This window comes from Microcaecilia unicolor, chromosome 8, assembly GCF_901765095.1.
Source record: "Microcaecilia unicolor chromosome 8, aMicUni1.1, whole genome shotgun sequence".
Lineage (NCBI taxonomy): Eukaryota > Metazoa > Chordata > Amphibia > Gymnophiona > Siphonopidae > Microcaecilia > Microcaecilia unicolor.
The window spans coordinates 54,878,828-54,903,847 of NC_044038.1; the positions used below are offsets into that span (position 1 = coordinate 54,878,828).

General features: G+C 44.5%; 2 protein-coding genes across 6 annotated transcripts in view; both read right to left on the reverse strand.

The window, feature by feature from the left end:
• LOC115476684 overlaps positions 1-5,350 on the reverse strand; it is a 51,362-nt gene extending 46,012 nt beyond the window's left edge. Inside the window, exon 1 of one of the 2 annotated variants that reach the window (XM_030213202.1) lies at positions 5,096-5,350. The gene's annotated coding sequence lies outside the window, so the exon portion shown is untranslated. Of the gene's footprint in view, positions 1-5,064 lie in introns of both variants that reach the window. The other variant, XM_030213201.1, reaches the window with a different exon arrangement.
• An 8,163-nt stretch (positions 5,351-13,513) lies between these two features.
• AMDHD2 (amidohydrolase domain containing 2) overlaps positions 13,514-25,020 on the reverse strand; it is a 64,117-nt gene continuing 52,610 nt past the window's right edge. For 3 of the 4 annotated variants that reach the window (XM_030211727.1, XM_030211725.1, XM_030211728.1), the window contains exons 10-12: positions 23,805-23,873; positions 23,317-23,418; positions 19,764-20,794 (exon numbers count right to left, since the gene is read on the reverse strand). In XM_030211727.1, the coding sequence (XP_030067587.1) occupies positions 20,706-20,794; positions 23,317-23,418; positions 23,805-23,873 (260 nt within the window). In that variant the 3' untranslated portion in view covers positions 19,764-20,705. Of the gene's footprint in view, positions 13,542-19,763; positions 20,795-23,316; positions 23,419-23,804; positions 23,874-25,020 lie in introns of those variants that run through there. The other variant, XM_030211726.1, reaches the window with a different exon arrangement.

Here is a 25,020-nt window from a genome sequence, read left to right on the forward strand (position 1 = left end):
GCCCAGAGTTTAATCAAATTCCCTGTAGCGTTCTAAAATTAGCACCAGAACAGTATGGGGAAATAACTAACAGCATGCAAATTTATGTGCGCTATTAGTTTTGATCATCAGGTCCAGTATGGCCCCATCCCATATGGGTTCCATTACCAAAAGCTGCAACAGTTCTCCCTGTAGACAATCTAGGATCTCCCTACTTCTAGATGACCCCACAACAGAGATGCCCTAATCAACATCCAGCATACTGAAATCACCTATCAGTAGTACTTCTCCTTTCATAGCGACATTGTAAAATGTCTTCAATTAAATCTGTCCACTTCTGCCTGTGAAGGAGGCCTGTATATTACACCAATGTATACAGATTTTCCATTCCCTCTTTCCAGATTAATGCTGAGTGACTCTTTCTTACCCTGTAAGTCCAGCAATTCTGTCATTTTAATATTATCTTTAACAAAGAACACCACTCCTCCTCCCTACCCTGTCCTTCCTGAATACATTATAGCTCAATATAATTCTATCCAAGTCATGGTTCTCTGAGGACCACGTTTCCATGATGGCCACTAAATCCAAGTCATCACATTTCTGCTGATGAAAATATTCAGTATTCCCTTTAGACCATCTTTCCCAGCAGCTTTTGTAGAAATATATATCTTTATCTATATCTTTACATATTTGTTTCCATGAAGATTGTTTAAACAGGAATTTTAGTTAAGTCTCAGGATTGACTATAGATAATTATGTGGGCCACTGCAGGCAGATATCTCTCATTGCCCAGGGGTGCCTCCTGTATAGATCAGTCACTCAAAGATATGCTCTGAGTACAGTACAGTCTTTATGATGTTCTATTTCTGGCTGGCTCACACATTTGGTGCTTTGTGTATGTGTCTCTGATATTTTGTTTTGTAGCTGTAAAGCAATTTAAATTACCCTAGGGTTTTTCATATGGTACCATGCTCAGAGTCTATTAGAATAAAGAAGCAATAGAAATCCTTCTCAGGCATGCTCTGTTGATTTATAACATAACACATTATCATAAATTAAAAAGAAATCATTACTGCAGACTTTGCTGTTAACCTGGCAGGGGTGGTTACAGGGTTTGCTCGTACTCATGCAAGATATATCCCCAAGACTACCAAAGGATGGGGGAACCTCACTCTACCTTTACACCATTCTGAGCTTATTGAAAGAAGTGATTTATGTATGACTGTAGGTTACCAGACATCCTTGATTTTGAACATGTGTGCCCAGCACCACTGACTGTAATCACCTCCTAGCCCCAATTTCATTGGGAACACAGGTGCCATAGGAGACAGCTCTGTGGTTGAGCACCCCCAATATTGAGCAAACTCCTCGTCTGCATCAAGAGAGGGGTAATTTCCATTGGATTTAGCGCATCCATTTTGCAGATGACACAAAGATAGCCAATAGAGTGGATACCCCGGAGGGAGTAGAAACCATGAGAAGAGATCTCTACAAATTAGAAGAATGGTCAAAGGTATGGAAGCTAAACTTTAATGCCAAGAAGTACAGAATGATGTACTTGGGGTGCAGAAATCAAAAGGAGATTACTAGATAGGAGAGAAATTGATAAACACAGCTCAGGAGAGAGACGTTGGGGTGATGGTGTCTGAGGATCTCAAGGTGATGAAACAATGCAACATGCGGTAGCCATGGCCAGAAGGATGCTAGGCTGCATAGAAAGGGGTATAAACAGCAGAAGAAAGCAGGTGTTGATGCCCCTGTACAACATTGGTGAGGCCCCACCTGGAGTATTGGCTTCAATTTTGAAGGCCGTATCTTGCTAAGGATGTAAAAAGACTTGAAGCAGTTCAGGAAAAAGTGACAAAAATGATATGGGGTTCATGTCACAAGCTGTATGAGAAGAGACTTGAGGACTTGAAAATGTATGCCCGGAGAAAAGAAGTGACAGGGTGATATGATACAAACATTCATATACTTGAAATGTATAAATCTACAAACAAACCTTTTCCAGAGACGGGAAGATGGGAGAACTAGAGGACATGAATTGAGGTTGCAGTGGGGGGGCCAACTCAGGAATGTCTGCAAGTACTTTTTCACGGAGAGAGTGGTAGACACCTGGCATACCTTCCCACATGAGGCGGTGGAGATGAACATGGTAACAGAATTCAAAAATGCGTGGGATAAACTGAGGCAGCCATGGGCACAGAAATAATTTGGTATTTTAACTCTTCAGTCCTGTAAGTGATGGAGGAATGTCATATGGTTTTAATTGTTTAACTTTTGCTAGGCTAAAGGTTAGAAAGGTCAGAGAGAGAAACTTTCTTTGACCCCTTTGTGAGTGATGGATGGTTAAGGCTAGTTCATAGATATTATTTTACCACATCTGGAGGCCATTAAATCTTGAGGGGATCAGCAAAGCAAGGCATATTGTAGTTTACAGGATTAGTTTAAAATGCTAGTTAGAAGAAAATAGTTAGATTTTAGAAGTTCTTGATATTTAGATTGTGCCTTATAAGGAATTTTGATTTCTGCTTATTTTAGAATATGTTTTATTCTGTGTAATTAATAATTCTATGTAGAATATCTTTTTAATCCAGTGTTATATCTTTGCCTGACTTTTCAAGTAAGACTGCAGTTGAAAAGGTCATCGTCTGGTTTGAATTATCCACAGTCCTAGCTAGTTCAATGTATGAAGCTAATAGGTGAAAGAGGTCAGAAAAAGTCAATTTACTTCCTTGATGGATTATAGCAAAATGTAGGACTGTATGCCATTAAGCAAGACTGGCCCCTCAATGAACCTAAGTTATGAAGTTAGCTGAGAATTTAATCATAATAAAATGCAAGAGTTCTGGTGCCCCATTGTCTAGCGTGAGAGGCCCCAGGTCAGTTCAGGAAATATCAAACCTATGTAACTGATATTTTGGAATAAATGTATACAGATGATTGGTTCAGACAGGGTAATCAATCTATTCCTTACCATCTGGAAAGTCAGGGGGGCTAGGAGGGGGTTAGAATTGTATATAACTGGGAGCAGAAGCAGCTTACGTCAGAAGAAAGAGAAGAAGGAGAGAAGAGAACTGAAGAGGACAGACAGAAGCCACAAGACACAGAGAGCTGAGAAAGAGAAGAAGAGACTTAGAGGTAGATGCACTAAACGTTTTTCATCGTTAAATGAGCCCTCAGGGAAGAATTTCCTATCCTTTCCATGCACTTAAGCCTATTTTCCGACGACAGTAGCAGCTAACGAAAACGGAATGGAGATGAGCAATTAGTGTGAAAACCCCATTGAAACGACATGCACTAACCTTTTCCGATTGCCTTTACGCAGGAAAAAGGCAGGAAAACTAACGAGAGGTCTGGACCTCTCGTTAGGACAGCTCCGTGGCAGGAAAAAGTGTTAAGTGAAAAAATAAACAAACTTTGAGCCAATCCCAGCGCATTAGCAGAGCTAAAAGCGCTGTGATTGGTCCAAAGGACCTCAGAAAACACATATAAAAATAAAAAAAGGATCGGGAGGGGGCAAGGGCGCTCATCAGGAGCGTCCTGTACGGACGGCCTTGCCCCCCCCCCGCTGCTCCCCACTTTCCGCCGCTCCCCCCACCCCGAAAAAGCAAACTTCTAGAAGCCCCTGCCCCCCTCCCTTCCTCACTACTCTCTCACCTCAGCTCCGCCTCCCGACATCCTCCATCCGTGCCCCGCCCCCTTTTGGGGTCGTCGCCGCCATTCCCCTCCTCCATCGGGCCCCCCTTCCTCTTACCGGGCCCGTGCAGCGCCTCTCTCCTCTGTCCGAAGGCGCTGCACGGGCAAGAAGAAAGCTGAATCAGCTGATGCCTGCCTTCGCCTAGCTTGGATAGAGCGTCTTTCTCCTCCTGGGCCCGCCCCTGTCTGACGTCAGTAACCTACGTAGGTTACTGACGTCAGACAGGGGCGGGCCCAGGAGGAGAAAGACGCTCTATCCAAGCTAGGCGAAGGCAGGCATCAGCTGATTCAGCTTTCTTCTTGCCCGTGCAGCGCCTTCGGACAGAGGAGAGAGGCGCTGCACGGGCCCGGTAAGAGGAAGGGGGGCCCGATGGAGGAGGGGAATGGCGGCGACGACCCCAAAAGGGGGCGGGGCACGGATGGAGGATGTCGGGAGGCGGAGCTGAGGTGAGAGAGTAGTGAGGAAGGGAGGGGGGCAGGGGCTTCTAGAAGTTTGCTTTTTCGGGGTGGGGGGAGCGGCGGAAAGTGGGGAGGGGGCAGGGGCTGCTAGAATTTTGCTTTTTCGGGGTGGGGGGAGCGGCGGAAAGTGGGGAGCAGCGGGGGGGTGGGGGGCAAGGCCGTCTGTACAGGACGCTCCTGATGAGCGCCCTTGCCCCCTCCCGACCCTTTTTTTTTATTTTTGTTTTTATTTGGGAGCCATGTGCTTGCGATTTGACTGTGTTTTGACTGTTTGTGGCATGCGCAGAGCAGCTAACATAACGCTTGGCTGCTCTGCGCATGATTTGGGGGCCGATTAACGATGTGTATTGTGATTCTTTGATACATTGTACGTTTCACTACCGATCTCAGCATGTGTGACTTTTTTTTTTGGTGCATTTTTCGTTATTTTAAAATCGTTAGGGACTTTAACGATTTTGATTTTTTTACGTTTGGTTGCTGCATCTGCCTCTTAGTGCTGATGTCCTACTTTGTTTGCTGGCAAATAAAGAAGATTTCTCCCTCATTCTGGTGTGTGCTGTTTGACTTCTGAAGTACCACAGATTCTGCTGACAATAGTGGTAATTCCTGCAACATAAACAACAAAGGAATCCTGTAAGGAAGGCATGGAACTAAACAAGCTTTAGGAAGCAACGTCAGTGCTAAACAGATTTCTTCAGTCTGTGCCCTGATCTTGGCTGGAGAACAAGGCCAGTGCTGGGCATACTTCCATGGACAAATCATGATCAATTATACATATGTAGTTCACATCATACTTTATGCTATGACCTTATCTTGTTGGGCAGACTGGATGGACCGTAAAGATCTTTATCTGCCATCATCTACTGTTACAATAATTTAGAAAAATTGGCTCCTATGGGTGCAGGACTTTTTTTCTCCTGCAACTACCTCTTTCAGCTCTCCTCCGGGCTTACATTACCCTAGCAATCTTCTTGTCACACTCAGCGATCACAATTCCTCTGTTCTCTAGAGTTTTAACTCCCCTTCTCTATCTCACAGGATTCGTCTCCCTTCACGGAGTTCACGCTGGCTTTTTTTTTTTTAACTTCTTCCTCTTGGTGCACCTCTTAAAAGTGTCCCCTGCCATCACCACCTTAGCATGGAACTAACTTTCTTGTTCCTGGTTGTCATGCGATTTGTTATGAAATGACACCAGCTATCTGTAAGCACTGCAGCCTAATTCTTTCCGTGCCGACTGCCTATAAGAAGCATGTCAACACTGTTCAGCAATGCTGAGATAAGAAAACAAAACCTATGACGTCAAGTAACACCAAGGAGGTTCGAGAACAGGGGCGGGATGACGTCAAAAATCTGAAGCCATTATGTGAGTTTCCCTTTCTCTCTCCGCGCAGCCGTCATCCCCGTTCATCCAAAACCAAGCAAATCTATGAGCAGCTCTTTACTGTTGGTGGTAGCATTTTGCAGCATACGGATATACACGGAGAACTATTGGTTTCATCGTTTATAGTAGTAATTCATTCTAAATCATTGTGCCATGGAGGGGCTAGTTTTAGGGGCTCCCTGTATTCGTGCAGATGTTTTCACCTAGTAAAGGGCCACCAAAACAGACATTATGTTATAAGAATCAAGTGCTTAATAATCAGACTCATTATAAGTACAGTAAAAAAACAAACATTAATGCGGTTGAAACATGGGCGCATTTAACATCTTTTTTTCCTGTGTCTATATCAAAAGAAAAAGATGGCAGTAAACTTGCTTCTTTTATTTTTTTGAATTGCAGTGGTATATTATAAAAATGCACTAGCCTTTTTTTATTGCTATTTCAGAGGTATTGAATGATGAGGGAAGGGCTTCCTTCATACAGAAGTTCTATTGTGTCAGTCTAAATGTGCCAACATTGTCCAGTTCTGCACACTATTAGCCACCAAGTTCATACAAAGCGAATGCTACATACCTGTAGAAGGTATTCTCCGAGGACAGCAGGCTGATTGTTCTCACTGATGGGTGACGTCCACGACAGCCCCTCCAATCGGAAAACTTTACCAGCAAAGGCCTTTGCTAGTCCTCGCGCGCCGATGCGCACCGCGCATGCGCGGCCGTCTTCCCGCCCGAACCGGCTCGTGTTCGTCAGTCCCATATGTAGCAAGACAAAACAAAGGAAGACACAACTCCAAAGGGGAGGCGGGCGGGTTTGTGAGAACAATCAGCCTGCTGTCCTCGGAGAATACCTTCTACAGGTATGTAGCATTCGCTTTCTCCGAGGACAAGCAGGCTGCTTGTTCTCACTGATGGAGTATCCCTAGCCCCCAGGCTCACTCAAAACAACAAACATGGTCAATTGGGCCTCGCAATGGCGAGGACATAAATTAGATTGACCTAACAACTTATCCAACTAACTGAGAGTGTAGCCTGGAACAGAATAAACATGGGCCTAGGAGGGTGGAGTTGGATTATAAACCCCGAACAGATTCTGAAGCACTGACTGCCCGAACCGACTATCGCGTCAGGTATCCTGCTGCAGGCAGTAATGAGATGTGAATGTGTGGACAGATGACCACGTCGCAGCCTTGCAGATCTCTTCAATAGTGGCTGACTTCAAGTGGGCCACTGACGCAGCCATGGCTCTGACATTGTGAGCCGTGACATGACCCTCAAGAGCCAGCCCAGCCTGGGCGTAAGTGAAGGAAATGCAATCTGCTAGCCAATTGGATATGGTGCGTTTCCCCACAGCCACTCCCTTCCTGTTGGGATCAAAAGAAACAAACAATTGGGCGGACTGTCTGTTGGGCTGTGTCCGCTCCAGATAGAAGGCCAATGCTCTCTTGCAGTCCAATGTGTGCAGCTGACGTTCAGCAGGGCAGGAATGAGGACGGGGAAAAATGTTGGCAAGACAATTGACTGGTTCAGATGGAACTCCGACACTACCTTCGGCAAGAACTTAGGGTGAGTGCGGAGGACTACTCTGTTATGATGAAATTTGGTGTAAGGGGCCTGGGCTACCAGGGCCTGAAGCTCACTGACTCTACGAGCTGAAGTAACTGCCACCAAGAAAATGATCTTCCAGGTCAAGTACTTCAGATGGCAGGAGTTCAGTGGCTCAACAGGAGGTTTCATCAGCTGGGTGAGAACGACATTGAGATCCCATGACACTGTAGGAGGTTTGACGGGGGGCTTTGACAAAAGCAAACCTCTCATGAAGCGAACAACTAAAGGCTGTCCTGAGATCGGCTTACCTTCCACACGGTAATGGTATGCACTGATTGCGCTAAGGTGAACCCTTACAGAGTTGGTCTTGAGACCAGACTCAGACAAGTGCAGAAGGTATTCAAGCAGGGTCTGTGTAGGACAAGAGCGAGGATCTAGGGCCTTGCTGTCACACCAGACGGCAAACCTCCTCCATAGAAAGAAGTAACTCCTCTTAGTGGAAACTTTCCTGGAAGCAAGCAAGATACGGGAGACACCCTCTGACAGACCCAAAGAGGCGAAGTCTACGCTCTCAACATGCAGGCCATGAGAGCCAGAGACTGGAAGTTGGGATGCAGAAGTGCCCCTTCGTCCTGTGTGATGAGGGTCGGAAAACACTCCACGGTTCTTCGGAGGACAACTCCAGAAGAAGAGGGAACCAGATCTGACGCGGCCAAAACGGAGCAATCAGAATCATGGTGCCTCGGTCTTGCTTGAGTTTCAACAAAGTCTTCCCCACCAGAGGTATGGGAGGATAAGCATACAGTAGACCTTCCCCCCAGTCCAGGAGGAAGGCATCCGATGCCAACCTGCCGTGGGCCTGAAGTCTGGAACAGAATTGAGGGACCTTGTGGTTGGCCTGAGATGCAAAGAGATCCACCAAGGGGGTGCCCCACACCTGGAAGATCTGCCGCACTACCCTGGAATTGAGCGACCACTCGTGAGGTTGCATGATCCTGCTCAACCTGTCAGCCAGACTGTTGTTTACGCCTGCCAGATATGTGGCTTGGAGCAACATGCCGTAACGGCGAGCCCACAGCCACATGCTGATGGCTTCCTGACACAGGGGGCGAGCTCCGGTGCCCCCCTGCTTGTTGATGTAATACATGGCAACCTGGTTGTCTGTCTGAATTTGGATAATTTGGTGGGACAGCCGATCTCTGAAAGCCTTCAGAGCGTTCCAGACCGCTCGTAACTCCAGGAGATTGATCTGTAGATCGCGTTCCTGGAGGGACCAGCTTCCCTGGGTGTGAAGCCCATCGACATGAGCTCCCCACCCCAGGAGAGACGCATCCGTAGTCAGCATTTTTTGTGGCTGAGGAATTTGGAAAGGACGTCCCAGAGTCAAATTGGACCAAATCGTCCACCAATACAGGGAATTGAAAAAACTCGTGGACAGGTGGATCACGTCTTCTAGATCCCCAGCAGCCTGAAACCACTGGGAAGCTAGGGTCCATTGAGCAGATCGCATGTGAAGGCGGGCCATGGGAGTCACATGAACTGTGGAGGCCATGTGGCCCAGCAATCTCAACATCTGCCGAGCTGTGATCTGCTGGGACGCTCGCACCCGCGAGACTAGGGACAACAAGTTGTTGGCTCTCGTCTCTGGGAGATAGGCACGAGCCATCCGAGAATCCAGCAGAGCTCCTATGAATTAAAGTCTCTGTACTGGGAGAAGATGGGACTTTGGATAATTTATCACAAACCCCAGTAGCTCCAGGAGGCGAATAGTCATCTGCATGGACTGTAGAGCTCCTGCCTTGGATGTGTTCTTCACCAGCCAATCGTCGAGATAGGGGAACACGTGTACTCCCAGCCTGCGAAGCGCCACTGCTACTACAGCCAAGCACTTCGTGAACACTCTGGGCGCAGAGGCGAGCCCAAAGGGTAGCACACAGTACTGGAAGTGACGTGTGCCCAGCTGAAATCGCAGATACTGTCTGTGAGCTGGCAGTATCGGGATGTGCGTGTAGGTGTCCTTCAAGTCCAGAGAGCATAGCCAATCGTTTTCCTGAATCATGGGGAGAAGGGTGCCCAGGGAAAGCATCCTGAACTTTTCCTTGACCAGATATTTGTTCAGGGCCCTTAGGTCTAGGATGGGACGCATCCCCCCTGTTTTCTTTTCCACAAGGAAGTACCTGGAATAGAATCCCAGCCCTTCTTGCCCGGATGGCACGGGCTCGACCGCATTGGCGCTGAGAAGGGCGGAGAGTTCCTCTGCAAGTACCTGCTTGTGCTGGAAGTTGTAAGATTGAGCTCCCGGTGGGCAATTTGGAGGTTTGGAGGCCAAATTGAGGGTGTATCCTTGCCGGACTATTTGAAGAACCCAACGGTCGGAGGTTATAAGAGGCCACCTTTGGTGAAAAACTTTCAACCTCCCCCCGACCGGTAGATCGCCCGGCACTGACACGTTGATGTCAGCTATGCTCTGCTGGAGCCAGTCAAAAGCTCACCCCCTGCTTTTGCTGGGGAGCCGTGGAGCCTTGCAGAGGCGCACGCTGCTGAGAGCGAGCGCGCTGGGGCTTAGCCTGGGCCGCAGGCTGTCGAGGATTGTACCTACGCTTACCAGAAGAGTAGGGACCAGTCTTCCTTCTCCCATAAAAACGTCTACCTGAGGAGATAGATGCTGAAGGCTGCTGGCGGGAGAACTTGTCGAAAGCAGTATCCCGCTGATGGAGCTGCTCTACCACCTGTTCGACTTTCTCTCCAAAAATATTGTCCGCTCGGCAAGGGGAGTCCGCAATCCGCTGCTGGATCCTATTCTCCAGGTCGGAGGCATGCAGCCATGAGAGTCTGTGCATCACCACACCTTGAGCAGCGGCCCTGGACGCAACATCAAAGGTATCATATACCCCTCTGGCCAGGAATTTTCTGCACGCCTTCAGCTGCCTGACCACCTCCTGAAATGGCTTGGCTTGCTCAGGAGGGAGCTTGTCCACGAAGCCCGCCAACTGCCGCACATTGTTCTGCATATGTATGCTCGTGTAGAGCTGCTAAAACTGGATTTTGGCCACGAGCATAGAAGAATGGTAGGCCTTCCTCCCAAAGGAGTCTAAGGTTCTAGAGTCCTTGCCCAGGGGCGCCGAAGCATGCTCTCTAGAACTCTTAGCCTTCTTTAGGGCCAGATCCACCACACCAGAGTCGTGAGGCAACTGAGTGCGCATCAGCTCTGGGTCCCCATGGATCCGGTACTGGGACTCGATCTTCTTGGGAATGTGGGGATTACTTAGAGGCTTGGTCCAGTTCGCCAGCAATGTCTTTTTTAGGACATGATGCATGGGTACTGTGGACGCTTCCTTAGGTGGAGAAGGATAGTCCAAGAGCTCAAACATTTCAGCCCTGGGCTCATCCTCCACAACCACCGGGAAGGGGATGGCCGTAGACATCTCCCGGACAAAGGCCGCAAAGGACAGACTCTCGGGAGGAGTAAGCTGCCTTTCAGGGGAGGGAGTGGGATCAGAAGGAAGGCCATCAGACTCCTCGTCAGAGAAATATCTGATGATGTCCTCCTCCTCCTCCCAAGAGGCCTCACCATCGGTATCAGACACAAGTTCATGAACCTGTGTCTGAAGCCGTGCCCGGCTCGACTCCGTGGAAACACGGCCACGGTGGGAGCGTCGAGAGGTAGACTCCCTCGCCAGCACCGGCGAAGCTCCCTCCGCCGACGGGGAACCTTCCTGGGAGGTGACCGCAGTCGGTACCGCAAGCGGCACCGATGTCGGAGACCTCACCTCGGGCAAGGGGCCAGCCGGCGCCTCACTCGATGGTACCGGTGGCGCAAGCACCCCCGATACCGGAGGGGAAGGGCGCAACAGCTCTCCCAGGATCTCTGGGAGAACGGCCCGGAGAGTCTTGTGCAGAGCGGCTGTGGAGAAAGACATGGAAGCCGCTGCAGGCGTCGAAGTCAGAGTCTGTTCCGGGCGTGGAGGCTGTTCCGGGCTGTCCAAGGTGGAGCGCATCGACACCTCCTGAACAGAGGGTGAGCGGTCCTCCCGGTGCCGATGCCTACTGGGTTCCGACTCCCTCGGCGACCCAGAGCTCTCGGTACCGATGCGGGAAGAAGACCGGTGTCAATGCTTCTTTGACTTTTTCAAACGAAGCATGTCACCGGAACTTCCCGGTACTGACGAGGATGTAGAATCCAGCCGTTGCTTCCTCGGGGCCGAGGCCGAAGAAGGTCGGTCTCGGGGGGGGGGGGGGGGCCTGTACTGCAGGAGCCCTCAGGGTAGGGGGAGACCCATCCGAAGGCTCACCGCCACCAGCAGGGGAATGGACAGCCCTCACCTACACTCCAGTCGAAGCACCACCGTCCGACGACATCAGCACTAGTGGAGGTCCCGGTACCACCGACGCCGCCTTTCGATGTCTCGGTACCGACGATGCAGAGGGTCGATGCCTCGATGCAGTCGATGCCAAGGTCGAAGGTCTTGATGCTGTCGACGTCGATGCACTCGATGCCCCCGGTGCTGTTGTCGACGAAGAGCCCGATAACAACACGTTCCACTGGGCCAATCTCGCTACCTGAGTCCTCTTCTGTAAAAGGGCGCAAAGACTACAGGCCTGCGGGCGGTGCCCAGCCCCCAGACACTGAAGACACGACGCGTGCCTATCAGTGAGCGAGATTACCCGGGCGCACTGGGTGCACTTCTTGAAGCCGCTGGGAGACTTCGATGACATGGGCGGAAAAATCACGCCGGCGAAATCAAAACTCGTAATGGCGATATAGGCACCAAAAATAGGGAGAGAAAAAACCCATACCGAGGCCTCAAAAAAGGCCTACCCCGAAAGCGAAAGGAAACTTACGCGGGGCAAAAGCTGGAAGCACGGGAAAGGGGTAAAGACCGTAAAGGTCCTTCTTTTTTTTTTTTTCAGCGAAAATCGCGAAGACGCGCGAGGGTCAACTTTGAGGGGCGCGAAACGGCGCAAAACACGACCATCCCGAGCGCGGACAAAAGACTGACGAACACAAGCCGGTTCGGGCGGGAAGACGGCCGCGCATGCGCGGTGCGCAAGGACTAGCAAAGGCCTTTGCTAGTAAAGTTTTCCGATTGGAGGGGCTGCCGTGGACGTCACCCATCAGTGAGAACAAGCAGCCTGCTTGTCCTTGGAGAAAGTTAATTATGTTCCATGGAAAATAAATCGGTTGGCCCAGGCTGCTTGCTATGTGAATATTCCATCACTGTTTCATTATTGCTACCAAGTACTACATATTAAGGGCATTTGCTTTAAACTTTATTTAAATTAATTTATCCAGTCCTTACATGCAGATGGTTTTGCTTTTTAAATCCATAAACTGTGTTGTTTCTGACCTTACTTGTTTTGGACTGCTTTGTGTCCTGCTGATCTGTACATCTGCTGTCTGGTATTTTGGAAGATGTAAATGAGAAAATAATTAAGTTTTGGATGTACTCTGTAGAAGTTGTTGTTTACTGTTGCAATGTGTGTATTGGTGCCTGTTCTGGTGTACGCATGTGATATTATTTGAGTAACTGTAAATACTTATGGCTATGATTTCTGAACATGCAATTAAAGGACAGACTTTTAAATGACCAGTTGGGTATATATACTAATCTCAACTTTGTTAAATGTTTCAGTCATATCCATCTCCTTGCTCCCATGATATAACTGAATTCTATTATTCTGACTAACTGTATTTTCAAATGTAAACCACATTGACACAGTTTGCTTGGGATGTGTGATATAAATGTAAAAAAAAAAAATCCTTTATCCTCCACCTTTTAAGACACTGCCTATCCAGCTGGATAGTGATTGTGTCAGGAAAGCAAGTTTGGTCCAGTGAAGACTAATTCAAAATAACCTGTTCCTTAGCTGGGCTCTAGTAGTACCATATTGAAAATGCAACCCTAACATTCCTCTGTGGTTATGTTCCGCAATGATTAACCGGCTTTCTTGAAAGGATTATATAACCTTTAGATGCATGACTAGAAACAAAAACATATACTTATTTATTCAATATCACAATTCCTCATGTACAATCCACAAAACAACCTTTTAGGGTAGATAGTGTTCACAATGAGCTTCTTTTATTATCAACCAGACAGAGCTAAGCTTTCGGTTTTGGCATAGTATAAATCATCACGAATAAAATATAAGAAAACCAATGGACTACATTAGGGGCTTAAAGATCATAACAAAAGAGATAAGCGTGAATCAAAATATTTATTTTTATTTTGACTTATAAAAACCACTTGTCTCTGAAACATGTTCAAATAATCCATTTGTGCATCTAAAATGTAAACTTCTACAAAATAGATGATGATGCAATTCCATGTGCCCCAATGAAAGAATTTACTTCTACTTCCATTTAATTTCAACATATTCCATCTTTATAACACCAGGCTTCCAAAGGCAGATTACAACAGTTAAGATGAACCCATCAGGAAACAGGATATCCTCACTGAAATTTGGCCATCTGTATTCTATATAGAACAGTGTAGAAAAATGAGCACAAAATACAGAGTTTATAACTGCTGTTTACATAAGTACATAAGTACATAAGTAGTGCCATACTGGGAAAGACCAAAGGTCCATCTAGCCCAGCATCCTGTCACCGACAGTGGCCAATCCAGGTCAAGGGCACCTGGCACGCTCTCCAAACGTAAAAACATTCCAGACAAGTTATACCTAAAAATGCGGAATTTTTCCAGGTGAGGCCCCACCTGGAGTATTGTGTTCAGTTTTGGAGGCCATATCTTGCGAAGGATGTTAAAAAAAATGGAAGCGGTGCAAAGAAACGTTACGAGGATGGTATGGGATTTACGTTCCAAGACGTATGAAGAGAGGCTTGCTGACCTGAACATGTACACCCTGGAGGAAAGGAGGAACAGGGGTGATATGATACAGACGTTCAAATATTTGAAAGGTATTAATCCGCAAACGAATCTTTTCCGGAGATGGGAAGGCGGTAGAACGAGAGGACATGAAATGAGATTGAAGGGGGGCAGACTCAGGAAAGATGTCAGGAAGTATTTCTTCACGGAGAGGGTGGTGGACGCTTGGAATGCCCTCCCGCGGGAGGTGGTGGAGATGAAAACGGTAACGGAGTTCAAACATGCGTGGGATATGCATAGAGGAATCCTGTGCAGAAGGAATGGATCCTCAGAAGCTTAGCTGAAATTGGGTGGCGGAGCAGTTGGGGGGAAGAGGGGGTGGTGGTTGGGAGGCGAGGATAGGGGAGGGCAGACTTATACGGTCTGTGCCCTGAAAAGGACAGGTACAAATTCAAGGTAAGGTATACACATATGAGTTTGTCTTGGGCAGACTGGATGGACCATGCAGGTCTTTTTCTGCCATCATCTACTATGTTACTATGTTGATTTTCAGCACCAGGATCATGTGTTAGGCTCCTAAATCTGAAATTAAGATGAATTTTCAGTTGAAAACATAGGTGCTCATTTTCAAAGCAGATGTCTCAAAATATCCAAAAAAGGACATATGCCAAAAGTATCTAAATTGCGAGTTTCAAAAAGGCAGAAGTTCGTCCAAAGAGTAAGGTGGCATGTTGGAGGCATGTTTTGGGTGAGACAAGGGTGGGCCCAAAATTAGGATGTCTTTCAGCAATAATGGGCCAGGAAGACAAGTCCAAGTCTAAAAAGAAGTACATTTTTATCTAGACCTGTTTCAATAAGTACATAAGTACATAAGTAGTGCCATACTGGGAAAGACCAAAGGTCCATCTAGCCCAGCATCCTGTCACCGACAGTGGCCAATCCAGGTCAAGGGCACCTGGCACGCTTCCCAAACGTAAAAACATTCCAGACAAGTTATACCTAAAAATGCGGAATTTTTCCAAGTCCATTTAATAGCGGTCTATGGACTTGTCCTTTAGGAATCTATCTAACCCCTTTTTAAACTCCGTCAAGCTAACCGCCCGTACCACATTCTCCGGCAACGAATTCCAGAGTCTAATTACACGTTGGGTGAAGAAAAATTTTCTCCGATTCGTTTTAAATTTACCACACTGTAGCTTCAACTCATGCCCTCTAGTCCTAGTATTTTTGGATAGCGTGAACAGTCGCTTCACATCCACCCGATCCATTCCACTCATTATTTTATACACTTCTATGATATCTCCCCTCAGCCGTCTCTTCTCCAAGCTGAAAAGCCCTAGCCTTCTCAGCCTCTCTTCATAGGAAAGTCGTCCCATCCCCACTATCATTTTCGTCGCCCTTCGCTGTACCTTTTCCAATTCTACTATATCTTTTTTGAGATACGGAGACCAGTACTGAACACAATACTCCAGGTGCGGTCGCACCATGGAGCGATACAACGGCATTATAACATCCGCACACCTGGACTCCATACCCTTCCTAATAACACCCAACATTCTATTTGCTTTCCTAGCCGCAGCAGCACACTGAGCAGAAGGTTTCAGCGTATCATCGACGACGACACCAGCTACAATAATTTTTAAAGCTGTTTTAGGGATATTCAATTTTTATTTTGTGATATTTATATCTACATATGGGAAACTTTCAAATAAATTAAAAACTTGTCAAATAATAAAAAAAAAAACCCCAAACCTTTTGTCCTCCACCTTTTAAGGAATTGCTTATACCTTTAGACTTTTTACAGAATGGATCACACATAGGCAGTTCTTTATTTCTAATAATCTTTGGCTATTGTTTTCAATAGCATTTGCTATTTTTTTGGGTGAGCAAAAATGGTGGCAATCTCCACCTACTGGCTTCAGCCCAGATAATGGGCTAGATAGGCTCACCCCTTCTCCTGTTTTCATCTAACCTCCTTGAGTAACACAAGTCAGTGGTCCTACAAAAAAATGGGTACATCGATGTTTAGGCCTGTGGAAGGGAACAGAAGGCAAGTTTGTTCTTAGATTTCATTTATTATTGCATCCTTCTTTACATACTTAAAGTATGCACATATAATCTTTGTTATTTCCAACTGATTAAAATACTTTATAAGAAAAGGCTCTCAGACACTTGATTCATTTCACATTCTGCAGACTCCTATCAAGTTGTTGCGGGAAGGTAAGTTATATGAGCATTTCTTTCCATTTGCATACAGAGTCCAGTGGTAGCACTGTAGGTTCCATTGACCCCAGCCAGCAAGAACAGAGGACAGATATAAATTCAAGACATGTTCTTTTACCATCCATAATTTAAAGAAAACTAAACCTGCAGCTTTAATTAGCAATGGGCTTTAAACACAACTGAGCAAATTCTCAACTAAATTCAGTGCACTGCTGGTTTTAACCAAGCGATTCTTGCTTCAGATAAAAAAAAAATTCATTACAAGGAAAATGGTCAACCTCGAGAAGGGGATTCGAGAGGTAGAGGGAAGAAAGGGGGAAGGTGGGCAACCTGAGATTGAAACAAAAATGAAATGCCTAGTCAGAGGTTGAAAAACACATTTTATTTTAAATTGGAATATATCAACTTTGGGACGTGTGCATCTCTGATGTTGTTTTATGTTGCTCAGTACCAGAGGAAATGCATTTCTATTTGTCTAGTGTTGCACTGCATGCAGTCTGGCTTATTGGGGTTTCCAGTTTAGTTATTTGTCGGTGTATTTCAATTTCTAATTTGTTGTACTTTGTTCTGAATTTGGTGGGGTGGCTGTCCGTTTTTTTGCATGTGTGACCGAGATGAGTGTATAATTTCCATGTAAGAATGTGTAGCAGTCTGGCTTGCTCTGTTATCCTAGAAGAAAATGTATTGGTATTCTAGATCCTGTTATATTTGCAGTACTTTTTCATAGGCTAGGTTGGGTTGGTGCTCTTTGAGTCCTGGCAGTGCTGTTATGGTATTTTGTGTTAAGCAACATAAAGAATCTACTTTTACGATATAATCTAATACAAACATTATATTCCTTTATAATTTTTATGGTGAAAAGTTGTTTAGGGAGGTCCTGCTCCACCCAATGGTCCCACATTTGCAAACAAAAAATCTGGTAACCTTACTCTACAGTAACATCAAATTTGCCTGGTAGTACTGTTCTGAACTCAGGTTTCTATGATGGCAGTAAAATTGTGCATATTGTTCTATTTCTTAACATGAACCTAGAAAGACTAGTTTTAATAGCTAGATACTTCCACTATGAAAATCTTCTCGAACTCCAGCTATGGCACTTTGGCTTTTGCAGATTTGGGTTTAATGTGTTGCCTCTCTCAGGCTCCTATTTGAGTTTAATTTATAATCTAAGGACTAGATTTAGTCATGTACATTAACACATTTTAAACAAACCCCATTGTTTTCAGTGGGGCTTAGTTAGAAATAACTTGCATGAAATCAAATTGACATGTGTTAATGCATGCCCTAAGTTTGTAAGTAAAACAATACAGAGTGAGGTCACAAGGAGAAGCATTGATGAGAGGAGAATTTGAACCCTAGTTTCTGTAATTTTCAGCTTATTGCCCTAAACACTAGGGGCCCTGTTTACTAAACTATGCTGTAGGCACGCTAACATTTTAGCATGTGCTAATGATACAGACACCCATTATATTCCTATAGGTGTCTCTAGTGTTAGCGTGTGCTAAAACGCTTGGGCCCTAAGTTACTTTACTGCTCTCATCTAATTTAGTATCTGTGGAAGGGATCTAAAGAAAGGAAATAAGAGAACTGAGCCAGAAAAATATACATAACAAGACAGTGTTTAAATAGCTGGGAAAAAGCATGCAAAAGATCAAACAATTTTCAATGTGCTTCTTTAAAAGAGATACATTTACCCTTTCCTATTGCATTTTTGTTTGCAGTGTGGCAATTATCCTTTATCTTCCCCCACACAATGAGAAAGAAATCCACTGCTGGTGCCAGCGTTTTACAGAAGCTTTAGAGACAGACTAGAATAAGAGGGAACAGAGGGCAAAGCAGATGGCTGGGGAGAGACTTAGGAAAACAAAATGAGAGAGAAAAACATATGATAGGCAGGCCACTTAAATGGAAAATTTCTATGGTGATGGTTCTTAGGACGGTGTTTCAAGCAGCTTAAACTGTGCTTCTTTAGCAAAGAACATTCAACACAATCTTCTTAGGAAGGACAGGACCTCTTCCCTGTCCCTTTGTGGTTAGCACCTACAAACCGATAAATTGTAATCCAAGCTACTAGCACAGTTGTTTGAGTTTTCAGAGGAGCTTCAGATCATCCATTTTATGAAACTCATTACACTGCACAGCTTCTTAACCTATGCTGAAAATAAAACTATTTCCTTGAGCTCCAGGCTACTAGACTAGTGGGAACTCTAGCTTCAAACTTTGTGCCCAAACTAACGATCTTAGGCAGCTTACAGGTTTGGGCTTTTAACATGGAGTTTCATATTATATGTAGAGGGAGTAGAATCTGGTAGTTCAGAACAGGTAATGCTAGGAAGCAAACAGGGCCAGTGAACATGAGGGGGCTGTAAGCAGAGACTTCATCATGCCATCTGTGTGTACAAACACAACTGGGACTAAGAATGAAAGATTCAAGAAGTGTCACAGTGGAGAAGTTCTGTGTAGCATCACTACCCGGCAACTGAGGATCTGTTCAGATCACCTCCATTTCAGTTTAATTTACATGATCCATTCTATTTCAAAAGATTCAAAGTCCACATATTCCCCAACCTCATATATGTAAGTAAGCAAGAAAGGTGTCTATGATGGCCCACAAGCATCTAAAGATTTTACAACACAAGCTGAAGGCAAGTAAAACCATCAAGCAAACTCATGCAATACAGTTCTTGGCCAGTAGGTGCAGCTCTAAGAGCCATAATTTGTATTGGCATTTATTTTCATTGGTAACTCAAGGTAAGTTACATTCAGGTACAATTGATAGTTTCCTGTCCCTAGAGGGTTTACAGTTTAAAGGCCTTATTTACTAATGCGCATTAAAGAGTTAAACACTTAGTAAACAGGCACAAATGAAGCTTGTGTTAAGGTGCATTAACACGTTAATGCCTGTTAATAATAATAAATGAGACAACAGAAGGTAAAAGCCAGTGCTTATCAAGCCAGTTCTCAGGGTACACCTAGTCAGCCAGGTTTTCAGGACATCCACAATGAATATGCATGACAGAGATTTGAATGAACTTCTTCCTTGGATATTCTGAAACTCAAACTGGGAAATACTGGGTATAGTAACCTGCCCAGGGACAGCAATGGTATTTGAATCACGGCATCCACGGGCTATTCTTCCACCCTAAGAATAATACAATACAAACCATTTTGGATACTGGATGGAGAATCCTTTAGGCACTTGTATTCCCTCCTTACTGCCCATAAGCTTCACTGTCAGCTACATTTTAGTGTGGTCCTAGTAGAATTTAAAGGCTCATTTATGTGTAGCATTACAAATTTAACACACTTGAATAATATTAAAGATTGGAAGTATATACTCAAGAGACATGAATTCATGGCCCATTGTATTACCTAGTAACATTTGCAATTCAAGCTGTTCAAACCACACTGGCTGAAGTTCTGCACTCCCTACACCTTATTCCAATTACACCCTGAGCTTTGTTTTTTGCTTCCAAATCAGCTACTACAACAGAGTTGTCAGACTACAATCCTGAAGAACAACAGACCAGTCTCTTTATACCTGATTGCTTAATTCTACTATGTCACTCATGTTCTTTATGTAATACCACTTGTATCTCTCACTCTGGAATGGCGATCGCCATGACGGAACAATGTAAGCCACATTGAGCCTGCAAATAGGTGGGAAAATGTGGGATTAAAATGCAACAAATAAATGTCTGATTTTCAGGATATCCATACTGAATTTTCATCAGGCTTATTTATATACTGAGAACAGATTACTTTGCATAGTTTGGTCACATGCCAAGTCCTCCCCCCTCCCTAATCTGTGGTTCTCAAAAGAATAAGACTGTAACGACTTCTGTTCTGTTAAAATTCAGCTTCATCCCAATTCTTGGTAGGGAGTAAATCTATTGAAGCCTCGATGTGCACAGTGCATGAACTTGAATAAGTGTGGGTGTATTCTTTATTCAAAATCAAAATAGCCAGTTCCTTATCAACTAAATACCAGCCCTTGTGCTAATAGAGAAAGTTTTTTCCTGGATTGAGTAGGGAATTGTGACAAATCTCACCATGCTCTTCAGTAAGTTTCTGATGAGGTCACTAAAATCTTTTCAAAAGTAATGCTATAGTTTATGTATTTGTATTGACAGTAACAAGACACTTATACCCTTCTATAGAAATGTTACATGGATTGTATGTCTTATATACCAGGTGCCTAATCTAGTACTGTAGAGAGAGACTAATAGACCAATCCTCTTCCTTCATCATGAAGATGAGAAACTTCCTGTATCATCTTCTCATTCACTGATTCATCCAGCTCAAGCACAAATCAGGTGCTACAGTGCTTCAACTTTGGCTGTGGCTGGACTCAAAATAGTCTGTTTTCCACCATCTTGTGGCTTTCGGTGCCACAATCCATCATGAGAAGGAATACAACTTGAAAGGATATTTTACTGGAATTAGCTGTTCTTGGATTCTGCTATTTGGTGTAAGGAGGCCATCTTCATGACAGAGAATATCTTGGGGGGGAGGTGGGGGGAAGGGGGTGTGGGGATCTCTTCCATCAGCACCTGTAGAGTCAGTTGTCTGATAGCTTGACTGTTGATTTCATAGTGTACATAGATCCTTTTTCCATACTCGATTTCCTGCAATATATGTGGCTTGTACATTTAAGTCATCGTCAAGCAACACAAAATCTGAGAAGCAAAAGAAACGAATTAAATGAGTGCAACTTCATTGGGGTCACACACTGTCACATCAGGTGCACTTCACTGAAAGAGGTGCAGACATCATCCAGCTGAGGCTTCACAGAATAAATGGTCAAAGGATTACACATTCCTAAATGCCTAGAAGACATCAATCTAAGGGGAGCAAGGTATTTTCTATTAAGTGGCCAGGAGACGTTAACATAACAGGGAAGAGGCATCCATGCTTAGATGCTTAAGGAGCTCTTTACTGAAGAGTGAAGGCACTGCATAGGACAAATGACAACATTTTCTCTGATTTACTTTAAATTTACTACTTAATAACTTCACTGCATGCCACCTAGGGTGCCGTTTACAAAGGTGCACTAGCGTTTTTAGCACATGCTAACCATGTAGACACCCATAGGAATATTATGGACATCTACATGGTTAGCGCGGGCTAAAAATGCTAGTGCACCTTTGTAATCAGGGTCCCTAGTCTTTGTACTTTTCAGAAAAATGTGAATCTATTATTTATCTATCTGCTTTACTCCACTCCTTTATTTTTTTTTATAGGCTTATCATATCTCCTAGCAGCCATCTGTTTAACAAGCGAAAGAATCCTAACCTCTTTAGCTTTTCTTCATAAGGAAGTTATTACATCCTCTTTATTACTTTGGTTGCTATTTTCTAGTTCCGCTATATCTTTTTTTTTCACATGTGACAAACAGAACTGCACACAATGGTCATTTTATTCTACATTCCTTTCCAGGAAAGCTGTGCATACTAAATGGCTGTTATATGAGAAATAAGGTTCTGGATTTAGAGCTGACTTGGCTTTAGTGATGATCATGGGAGACGTGGTTCATGGAGAACCATGACTGTGATATAATATATCAGGTTATAGTCTATTCAGGAGAGACAGGGTAGGAAGAAAGGGAGGAGAAGTGATGTTAAAGATTACTACTATAAAGTTCTGTTTATTGAGAAAGGTAAATACAAATACAATGAGCTCACCTTTCCCACAGCAGACCCACCCCAACCCCACCCAAGAAAGATCCCCACAGAAAGGTACAACTAGCTGTACAAACATGAAACCAACATGGTTAGCTTGGCAGAGTTTAAAAAGGGGTTGGATGGTTTCCTAAAGGACAAGTCCATAGACCGCTACTAAATGGACTTGGGAAAAATCCACAATTTCGGGAATAACATGTATAGAATGTTTGTATGTTTGGGAAGCTTGTCAGGTGCCCTTGACCTGGATTGGCCGCTGTCGGGGACAGGATGCTGGGCTCGATGGGCCTTTGATATTTTCCCAGTATGGCATTACTTATGTACTTAAACAAGCTGTCTGGGCCACAACTCTAAGGCCCGAGACCGAACTCCCATACATTCTCCTACCTCCAGTATCCCATCACCCCCCTCCCAATCCCAGAGCTTAGGACATTTGAATAGGACCTCAATACATAACAGAGAACCTGTTAAGGACTTGGCTTCTAGCTGTAGGAGATACACACCCCAAATGGTCAGGAATCTCTTCTGCCTTCGTGGTGAGATGAGACCCAAATGATTCTCATAACACCATAGAGTGAAGTCTTTTTCTCCAATACCAGATGGAGGGGGGGGTGGGGGGGATAGTCTAATACCCAGTGATTAAGGATACATTTCTTGCCCAAGATACAAGATTTACTAACAAATAGCTTATCCCCCGGCGCTCGCAGTCCCATTGCTCTGGTGGAGCCCAAGAGAACCCCCTTGATGGAGACTCAGAGATGATAACCCAGAACCTATTGCAAGTAGTGAAAGATGGCTGACCAAAACAACTGAATGGGACGATAAAAAGGGTTATGCTCCCCTTGTAGAGAAGACAAAGATTGTACCTAAAGTCAAGAAAGCATGGGACAGAGAAATAGTAGATGGTTGATGGACAGACTGGAAAGCCCATATAGTCTTTATTGTCCATCATTTTATATACTTATATGCAATAATTCCTAATATTCTGTTGAAGGCTAGGATTAACTTCCTGTATTTTTTTAAAGTATTTTCCTGAATTGTTTGAGGTAAATTGATTGTGACTTTCTATAGCAAACCCTTATTTGCCTCTGAAACTTTCTGTTCAGTATGTTTACAACACTTATTCATGAAAAATACAAAACAAATTTTAAATCTTCTATTCTTTGATGGACCTCAGTGGGTATTTGGTTCTATGGCTCTGCCTTGTGTTTGTTCTACTTAAACTTTATCCTATTCCACAATGCTCCTACAACACAATTCAACAACAGGAAAGATGGGCAAGGAAGATAGACTTAAGCATGCTGAAAAAGGATGTTAACTGCAGCATTGGGAAAATGGGAGAGGAAATGGCACAATGAAGATATAGGGTCAGATAGGAAGGGAAGATAAAGCAGGCACTGTGAAGAATGACAGAAAGAGAACTTTAGGGGATGAAAAGACAATGAGAAGATAGGAAAGAATACTGAGCACATATGCAAAAACAGCCCTTCTAGGTTCATAGAAGCATTAGAAGACGTTACCTGCATCTGCACCATAATTCAAGGTTCCTTTCCTATGCTCGATTCCAAGCATCTGGGCTGGATGAAGAGAAGCTGCTTCCAGTGCAGATTCTACTGTACATCCTGGAGAATGTTACACACCTCAATGTTATAAACAAACAAAAAAAAAATAGCAATACGTGGGAGAGATGTCATCAACAATTTTTATAATTTCAACAGTGAGCTAGCCCTCTAACAATCATTCTGTGAAACAAGTACCATTTTCAAAACCTGCCAAGATTCTATATGGACAATCACCAACCATGGCAGAGGCACTGATTAGAGTGACTTTCAATCCTTGGGCACTGTTAATGTTATGGCTGATACGAGCAAGGAGCAAGTGATCTATCATTAATATTCTAAATATCCAGTTTTACATTAGTAAAATAGCATAGATTTAAATCATTATGCATCACGACCAGTGTACAGAGAACTGCATAAAAAAAATTCACACCTAGTTGCCATCTCACCTGTGGCCTCCAGGAAATGCCGCACACACATGTCCATGGTGGCGATGCTGCCTGCCAGGGTTTTTGTTCCTAGCAGAGAGAGAAGTGAGAGGCATCAGATTTGCAGGTGGTTAAAAGGGATGGAGAGCAACTAATAATTGTGTTCAAATTGCATTGTGTACACTGCTCCTACACATTTGGATACATGTACAATTTGTGCATGCTTGTTTTCTTAAAAATAAAACATCCATTGCATACTGTGTTCATTCCTGATATCAAAATAAAAATGCATTTACTAATGAACACAGTAAAGCTCAGGAGATGGAAATCAGTATGCATATACTATCCAAGATTCCATCCTTCATCAGAACTGGCCTCCATGCAGTCAAACCCTGGCATGTGGAGACAAAGCATCTCCTAAACCACTAAAGGGTGGTACAAGATAAGGAAATGGCCACAAATAACCTGAATCCTAACACTGTAGCTGTGTTTCAGCTTGTCTGTGCATTACTTTCCTCTATAGCAGGTGTGGAAAACCATGATCCTTGATAGCTACAACCCAGTCGGGTTTTCAGGATTTCTCCAGTGAATATGCACGAATTCTATTTGCATGCACTGCCTCCACTGTATGCAGATAGAGCTCATGCATATTCATTGGGCAAATCTTGAAAACCCGACTGGGTTGTGCAGTTGAGGTCTGAGGTTGCCCACCCTTGCCCTAAAGGAAGGTCTGGGGAGAGCTAAGCATACACAAGTGCATTATATTCCAGCCCTCTTGACAAAAATAAAGTGGGCAGGATTGTCCATGGCAGGGGAAGAGATTGAAAATGGGCGATGGTCTCTGGCTCTGTGCCATAGTAGTGCCACCTCCTGACAATTTTTTCTTCCTTAGCATCAGGACAGGAGATCTGGTGGTCCACAGTGGCACCGGTAAAGTGGTAGACCACCTTCAACCTCCTTTTTGGGGGTGGGGTTGAAGATAGTGCTCTGACACATCTGTTGCCCACATTAGGGTTAGCTCTGGGTTCAGGACATCAGAATAATTAATTCATTTGCTTCCTATTAATAACCTTCTATACTTCATTTTTCCATCTCTTTCAAATGAAAAACTGTCCCCAACAAACTCAGCACTGCCCATTCAAGCAATTGTAACCCCTCCCTCTGCAGCTGGACAAGAATGCAATTTTCAACCACATTATTGCCAGAAAGTTCAGAGATTAAGAAATCTGGTTGTTGA